General features: G+C 34.6%; 1 protein-coding gene across 1 annotated transcript; it reads right to left on the reverse strand.

The window, feature by feature from the left end:
- Positions 1 to 886: 886 nt before the first annotated feature.
- LOC130245321 (serine/threonine-protein kinase pim-1-like) lies at positions 887 to 4753 on the reverse strand. The gene is made up of 7 exons (XM_056477989.1): positions 4205 to 4753; positions 3674 to 3768; positions 3517 to 3567; positions 2814 to 3192; positions 1245 to 1421; positions 1011 to 1099; positions 887 to 898 (listed from the first exon to the last, which is right to left on the reverse strand). Exons 1-7 carry the CDS (start codon positions 4677 to 4679, stop codon positions 887 to 889), a joined length of 1278 nt encoding a protein of 425 aa, XP_056333964.1. The 5' UTR covers positions 4680 to 4753.
- Between the last annotated feature and the right edge of the window lie 4230 nt (positions 4754 to 8983).

Below are 8983 nucleotides of genomic sequence, written 5' to 3' on the forward strand. Positions count from 1 at the left end.
CTGTTAAATCATCTGGTGAAATTATAGTCACATCGCAATATATATCACAGAAGTACAAAATATGATAATGTCAGATTTTTCCAATATCGTGCTGCCCCAATTCAATTCAAGTATACAGATATTTGTTAAACTAATTTCCATGACTTTTCCAAAACTTTGTGGGTTTTTCTGTTTTTCTAAAACTTTTCCAGGCCTGGAAAATGCCATGTCAAAATTCCATGACTTTTCCAGGTTTTCCATGACCGTATGAACTCTGATATATTGTGTTTCTATGCAAATGTTATAAATCAGACCTGTTTTTGACAGCATCAGTTTGGCTGCATTTTAGTTTAGTTATTATTGTTGAGGAAATAAACACTATTTTTGTGCGCACAAAAGTTTTCTAGTAGCTTCAGAAAATTACAGTGGATTCACAAATGTTTCCTAGACTGTTTTGATTCTTCTTGGTAACTTTCTGGGTTTTGGATGTTTCAGGATCACTTCTGTCTATATAGAAAGCTCTCAGATTTCATCTTGGTAATACATTAATGTGTGTTTCACAAATGAACAGTCAGTCTTACAGGTTTGGAACAGAAAGAGGGGGAGAAATTAAAGACAGATTTGTCATTTTTGGGTGCTCTATGCACCCTTTAATGCTCAATATCTGATAATTATCTGATAATAACTATCACTATTACACAATAATGTTTTTTTTTTCATTTATTACATTTGTCTTGGACAAGCATAACATGGACACAATATATTACAAGACAATAAATTACATACAGTATATACAAAATACACAAGTAGAAAATGTTTTAAAAAGTGCAAGTGCTGTGGATGTAGCAAGATGTTCATTCAGCCCAAAAGACGTCAATCTGAAGAGAAACTCTACTCTGGATTGGTCTTATTCGCTTTCCTGAAATAAAACACAAATAAATACATGTTTAAATGTGTTAGACAAACATTTAATATGGTAGAACATTCAACGAATGTATGAACTATTGTTGAGATGCTGATAAGTTCAGTACCGTAAACCAGCTGTGGGAAAGGATGTCCTTCAAATCAATCCGTTTCTCTGGGTTTATCACGAGGAGCTCATGGAGAAGTTGGAGCAGTTCTGTGAATCAAAGATAAGAGGGACGTTTGATAAAAAAGCAGTAAACTTCAGATTAAACCTTAATATTCAAAGTTTTCATCTTTATATAAAGTCTTCTATGTGTTTTGACTTCAGTATGGCTCTATGTTTGAGGTGATGATCTTACCCTTTGAAAGGTGTCTTTTGCGCCAGATTTTCCACCGGATCCACAGCAATGTGAAGATGAACGGATATCTTCCGCTCACCATTCTGAACAGCAGAATCCCCAGAGACCACACTGTGGCAGGATTGGCGTGGTATTCCCCATGGAAAAGGTACTCGGGTGGAATATACAATATTGTACCTTTAAAAAAAGACATTGTTTTGGGTTAGCCAAGTTAGCATTGCTGCAGTATTACTGCATGCATTCAAACACTAGAAATCATTATTGGACTCACAACAGTCTGAAATTCATATTTGTCCAAATTAAACAAAAAAGTGTGTACTAGAATAAATAACAATAATCATTACTATTAAGTTTAATGATATCCCAGCAGGCACACAACGTCATAAGACATTAATATGAGGTTAGATTTAGGTTGTGATATTGGGTGAACAACATTCAATGAACGTCCAATAATGACGTTGATATTTAGTTGATTTTAGGTTGTTAGAAAGTGACCAAAATCCAACATATTAAGCCAACGTCATATTGATGTCAAATACTGTTATTTATTCGTCAGGTATAGCAACCAAAATTCAACATCTGATAGATGTCATAGTGGTAACGTCCACACAACGTCTAATATTTGGTTATTTTAAAGTTGCGTTGGAAATTGACCAAAATGCAACGTCTGACGTTAAGTTCTGACTTCAGCCAGATTTTCATTTTCACCCAAAATGCAATGTCGCATGACGTTGGGGTACAATGTCAATCTGACGTCATGCTGATGTCCTGTGCCTGCTGGGATAGTTCACCAGAAACTGAAAACTCATTTACTCACACTTCACTTGTTCCAAACTGGTGTGAATTTCTTTCTTTTGATAAACACAACAGAAAATATTTTAAAGAAAGCTTGAAACCTGTAACCATTGATCTCAATAGTATTTGTTTTTCCTACTATGGATGTTAATAGGGTATATGCCGATGTATGCTAAAGGACTTTTAATTTGTCAGTAACCTGGGTTAAGCACTTCCGGGGAACTGTATGCCATTGCAAAATTGGCACGTATATGGTTAGTTTTCTTTAAAAATCAGCGACCTCCACTGGCTGAGTGATATTTGATATAAAGGGGGTCTCATTTTGTACAAGAAACACTGCATTAAATTACATTAAAATATGAACATTTATTTTACCCCAGTATATTCAATGGAGCTTATGCGCTAGTCTGCCGATTCTGATGGGCATGTGCGAATAAACGGCTTTTTGTCTCGTTTTACACTTGAGCAACTAAATGAAGGCCAAAGTCTATTCAACTGATTGTATTGTAATTACATTCCAACATCGATGCTGTATAGGGAACCGTATAAAATGGAAAAAGTCACAATATCCGTTCACTCAAAGTTTATCAGTATGGAAAGAAACACTAGCTCCGCATATACCCCATTGTTACAGGTTTTAAACTTTCTTCAAAATATCTACTATAGAAGAAAGAAACTGGTAAAGATTTGGAACCACTTGAGGGTGAGTAAACAGATTTTCATTTGTGCTTGAACTATTTCTTTAAACTGCAGATAATGATGTACTGTACATACCACAGTAGGACCTGTAGTAGGAGTCCCTCAAAATGTCACCGCACCCAAAGTCAATTAGTTTGACCTCGAGCGTCCTGGTGTTGATGAGGAGGTTGGAGGGTTTGATGTCGCGATGAAAAACATTGCGCTGGCAGCACACGAGCACAGCCTGAATCACCTGCCTCATGATTATCTTAGCCAAACCCTCAGTGATTTTACCACCGCGATCCTCCACGAAGTCTTCCAGATCCTGACAGGGAGCGGGATACTCGAAGATCATGACGAAATGGTCACTGTAATCCTTCCAGTCTAGCAGCTGGATGATCTCCGGCTGACTGCCCCCTTTATTCGCCATCAGCGTGAGGACAATCTCCAATGGAAGTTTCCTTCTCTCTGGATGCTAAAAGATAGACCATTGTTTATTAGTATTTTAAGATGTAAGTTGTTTTGCAAGTAAGTTTGTATTATTGTGTTGTATGAGATGTTAACACACTGTAATAAGCGATTAGTTGACATTACTTAAAATTTTAAAAAGTCATCGTTGACTTAAAATTAGTAAGTAAACACACTATGTGCTATAATTAATAAAGTTAAGTCAATGGGTTTACTGACTTAATTTAAATCAACTCGTCGCTTTAAAGGCAACAGATTTACTCACTTATTTAAAGTAACTAATCGCTTTTAACAGTGCAAGAGGTGAAAACATACAGTGCCTCATACTTACGTAATACATTTCCCAGTCATCGTCAGTCTTGTTGACGTATTTCACTGCCACCTAATCAACAAAACACAAACATTAGACTAATTGTGAAGCACAACAAAAAGGATCAGGATAAGACAAAGCAACAGCAGTTTTTCAACAGATTTTTTGTTGTGCTTACTCTGAGATTGTCCTCCAAACGCTTCGCTTGATACACCACACCAAATCCACCAGCTCCCAGTTCTCTACCAAGCTGATAGTGGCTGAAGATGTAGTCTGTAAACAGATCAAACAAATGCAGTTAATGGGATGTTTCAGATATTTGAACACTTCTCTTTAAAAGAGGAAGATGTGTCAATAAGCTCTGATGGATATCTGTTATGTCAGTACTTAATATATACAGTTGAAACCAGAAGTTTACATACTCTAAAAAAGAACAGCCATTTTTAAAAAATGTCTGATGGTAAATTACACTAAACGTTTACTATTTTAGGTCTGTTAGGATTACCTAAATGATTTACATTTGCTAAATGCCAGAATAATGAGGGAATTTTTGTCGAGAATTTTTTATTAATTTCTAGACAGTCAAAAATTTACTTACATTTCCAATGAATCTCTTTTTTCAGGGTATAAATCAGACATCTTTCTCATATACAGAGCTTTAAAGAACTAAAGAAATAACTAATAAATGTAACATGATCAGGTCCTTTACCATCACTGGATCTTGGTATCCGCATGGAGTGGATACCAAATGGAGCTTGGTGTTTTACATGCTGATGAGCTTCACACTTCTGCTGTTCAGCAGCTCCCTTCTTCTGTTCTTCAGCTTTAGGAGCTTCACTCTTTCTCCACCACTTCTTGCTCTCCTTCTTATCCTCCACTTTCTCCATCTCTTTCTTCTCCTCCACTTTCTCCATCTCTTTCTTATTTTCCACTTTCTCTATCTCTTTCTTCTCCTCCACTTTCTCCATCTCTTTCTTATTTTCCACTTTCTCCATCTCTTTCTTCTCCTCCACTTTCTCCATCTCTTTCTTCTCCTCCACTTTCTCCATCTCTTTCTTCTCCTCCACTTTCTCCATCTCTTTCTTATTTTCCACTTTCTCCATCTCTTTCTTATCCTCCACTTTCTCCATCTCTTTCTTCTCCTCCACTTTCTCCATCTCTTTCTTCTCCTCCGCTTTCTTCATCACCTCCTCCTCATCAGCATCGACAGAAAACTCATCACTTGAACAAGTCTCATGTTCTTCTGTGTAAATGCTGAGATCCAGAGATGTGCTGAGCTGGAGATCTTCATTAGAGGTGACAGAGGAATCTACTACAAAAAAATAAGACAAAAAATTCAGTCAATGTGAAATAATTCATTTCTAATATGATTACTTTAGTTTCAGTGACATTATTTTAATCGCTCAATTCAATTTTGACTATAGAGATATTAATTATTTATCCAAATATATACAGCAAGGGTAAGAAGTTACCCTGTATCTATATGTCACGCTGTACATTATATAGAGTTGAAGGCAAAATTATTCGCCCTCCTCTGAATTCTTTATTATTTTTCAAATATACAGAGTAAGGGCATTTTCACAGTATTTTATATTCTGGAGAAACTCTTATTTCATTATTTTGGTAGAAATAAATGCAGTTTTGCACCATTTTAAGCTCGATATTATTAGGCCCCTTAATAAATTATTTGTGATTGGCAACAGAACAACTGCTGTCCAGTGACTTCCTAGCAGGCACAGGACATCACCATGATGTTAGATTGACGTTAAACCCCAACGTCGTGAGAACGTTGCATTTTGCTTGGAAATTAAAATCAGGTTGACGGCAGAACCCAACGTCAGGCCGACGTCAATGTCTAACATCCAACCTAAAATCAACCAAATATCAACCTCTAATGATGTTACAGCTTGACATTGTGTGGACATTACCACTATGATCAGATGTTGGATTTTGGTTGCCATACTTGACAAATAAATGTCAATATCTGACTTCAATATGATGTTGGTTTAAGATGTCGGCTCGACGTTGGATATTGATCACTTTCCAACAACAACCAAATATCAACATCATTTGATGTCATTATTGGACGTCAGAATAACGTTGTCCTTAGACGCTGGCTAGATGTTAAATTCTGGTCACCTGACATCACAACCTAAATCTAACCTAATATTAACATCTTAAGATGTTGTGTGCCTGCTGGGTTGCCTAATTAATTTAAATTACTGTGGTAAATCACCACAGTATACTGTATATCTAGTTTGCTTGAGTACTGTTCAAATACTTACAATACCAGATCAGCAGATATACTCTTACTTAAGATGCCATTTTTTCACACAGAGTTAGGTCGATCTGCATTCTCTAAGTATGCTCCATATGTATGGAATGAGCTTCACGATATACTACATACAGTATGAAATCCGTACCATCTATCTGTCAATTTAGAACAGTGCACATGTTTTAACAATTCATTATGGCTTGTACTATTTTTCTGTGTGTCTATGTTGTGATATGTTATTTGTTCTATGCTGCCTGTCTTGATCAAGACTCCTTTGTAGAAGAGATATTGGATTTATTTAGGACATTCCTAAATAATTAAATAAATAAAATAAATAAATAAAAATAACCTATCAGAAATTAGTCACTAAAACGACTGTTTAAAAAATCTGTAAAAAAAACACTTAGAAAATATTTTAAATATGTTATTAATTTAATAATTTGGACTTCAACTGTATGTAATGGATTTGCACAAATGCAAAATTAGGTCAAATGATTCTTTGCATGTCAAAAAGGCAATTAAAGCGACATAATCAGTGAAATATTAGTCTACATGTGGTTTTTTTATCATACCACTTAGAAATTGGTATTACAGTAGAAGTTTCAGTGCAGTTATTTTAATTATGCTTATTATGCATTTGTCTGGTCACATATTTAAGCACAAATATAAATATATAAAGGAAATATAAAAGGATTTTTTTTTTACATTCAGAGATCAACATCTAGCCTTATTCTTCATGTCTATTCTGAAAACAATTAGCGTGGTTGTTTTGTATTTATACTGCAGCAGTGAAAATTAACATTTTAACAAACGAAATTGCTTTTGCTGAAGCATCTTTAAAATACAAAACAACCCAGCTGATTGTTTTCGGAATAGACACTGATTATGAACAAGAAAACTTGATTAAAACTTGTAAAACTAGGTGAAACTGGCCAGAGAATGTTAAGATTGTTAAGATTAAATCTTTGTGAGTTCAACACCTAAAGCAAGCTTTATTATGAGCTGCTACAATATTCATATCTATAGTCCAATAATGTTTGTTGTCTTGGGGAATTATTTTGTCCCTGTTGTATGAATATTGGCACTAACTTTGAAAATGTTTCATTATCTTAAAATGAAGTTACAGAACATTATTGAGAGTATAACTGTTGTTGTTTTGAGATCGCAAGCAGAGCGGCCTACAAACTCTGTATAGTGTTGAAGCTTGCTTCTGCTGATGAAACTTCAGTAAACCTTATTTATTTTAATTAAATCTCTGACTCTGGCTCTTCTTTATCTGACAGACTAGTCATTTGTGGGTTAAAACTCTATATTTCCCCTTACAGTATGAGTTGATTTAAGTGTGCTGTTGATGTTCATTCTTTTATCAATTCTAAGTTTATATAAATTCATTACTGATGGGACATTAAAGAAATAGTTCAGCTTTTATTATTATTTATTCTCTTGAACGCAAATGAAGATATTTTGAATAATGTTGGTAACCTGTAACCATTGACGTCCATAAGAAAAACTAATACTATGGAAGTCAATGGTTAGCAGTTTCCACAATACTTCAATACGTCTTCCTTTGTGTTTAACAGAACAAAAAACAAACTGTTTTAGAGCAAGTCAAGAGAAAGTAAATGATGACTGAATTGTCATTTTTAAGTGAACTATCCTCTTAAAACATGAGAAAAAAGGCATTAAAACTATAAGCTTTTAAAGTTATGATCCAATAAACTAATTGCTTTTGAATTCTTTAAGAAATCATTGAACTGAAATGGAAATCTGGGTATAAATGATAACTTTCTGCCACAATCGTGTCACTCACCATCACTGGATCCTGCTGTCGTCAGTGTCTCCTGCTCATCAGAAATCGGAGCTTCACTCTTCTGTTCTTCAGGTTGTTGAGCTTCACTCTCCTTCTGCTCTCGCTTTGAGCTGCTCTTCTGAACTCTGAAGAATCTTCTCCACCACTTCTTTCTCTCCTTCTTCTCCTCAGCAGCATCAACAGAAGCCTCATCACTTGGACGCGCATCTTATTTGGAGATGACAGAAGAGTTTATTAAAAACAAATAATAACAGAGTAATACAACAAATGCAGTCTTTTTCCATCTCATTGTATTGTGACATTATTTTAAGCACTCATTTCAGTTTGGACATCAAGTGAGGGTGAGATAAGTGTCAGGGAATTACCCTTTATCTTGTGCGATGTTGTGTAGGCCTGTCACAATATTCAATATATGGACGTATCTCACAACACATAGACATGACCTCAATCATTTTTAGTGATGTAACATATATCACCCATACATAAAAAACTATTCTAGCAACATACATGTATTAGCTGATTGTGCAACATTGGAGATGTCAGTGTCAGTACGGTTAAATAACACTATAGTATTTACTAAATAGTTTATTTTCATGTAGGTGTCTGACAACTGAAAATAGATCTGCTAGCAGATATCGTAGCCTCTGTTACTCTTTGGCTTGAACTTTTTTGTTAACATTTATTATTATTTATATGTTCAGGATATGCGTTTTCACAGTCTGATTGCGATGCCTGATTATTAAAATGACTATAATTAAATGAAATATTCTTAAGAATAAAATGTAATGTGTTCTTTGGAGGAATGTATTTGCATTGTGATGATTTATTGTCATTCTGGCATTATATAATGGCATAAAATGGTCTCCAAATGACAAAATTCTCACAATATATTTTGGTGCAATATATCGTACAACAAAAATAGATATTGTGGCAGGCCTAGTGTTGGGTGTAATTAGTTACAAAGTTCTGTAGTTGTAATTAGTGTACTGTAATTAAATTAGTTTTAAAGTAAGGTAAAGGATTACTTTAATTTTCAGTTAATTTAGTAAGGAGTAATTCCATGCAAATGTCATGTCAAAAACCGTTTCTACATTTTTTGTGTAAGCAAGTATTTTACAGTTCTTTAAAATTGTTTCTCTCAATGTTTTTAAAGTATTTGATTTACTAAAATCACACAAGTGGCAATTTCACACATCCATATCAGAGGGATGTCACATCCATAACAAAGCTTTTTCCACATAAATATAAAATAAAATCAATCATTTTTGTTCTATAGAGAGCAACTTTTATGCATTTGATTAGCATTATTTGTTTTGGGCTGTGCAGTTTAATTCACAGAATTTCAACAAATGGTGTTGTAGACTGTAAACTCACAAAGATTTTCCTCACATCCATAGTGCATG

The sequence above is a fragment of the Danio aesculapii genome, chromosome 18, assembly GCF_903798145.1.
Source record: "Danio aesculapii chromosome 18, fDanAes4.1, whole genome shotgun sequence".
In the NCBI taxonomy this organism is placed as follows: domain Eukaryota; kingdom Metazoa; phylum Chordata; class Actinopteri; order Cypriniformes; family Danionidae; genus Danio; species Danio aesculapii.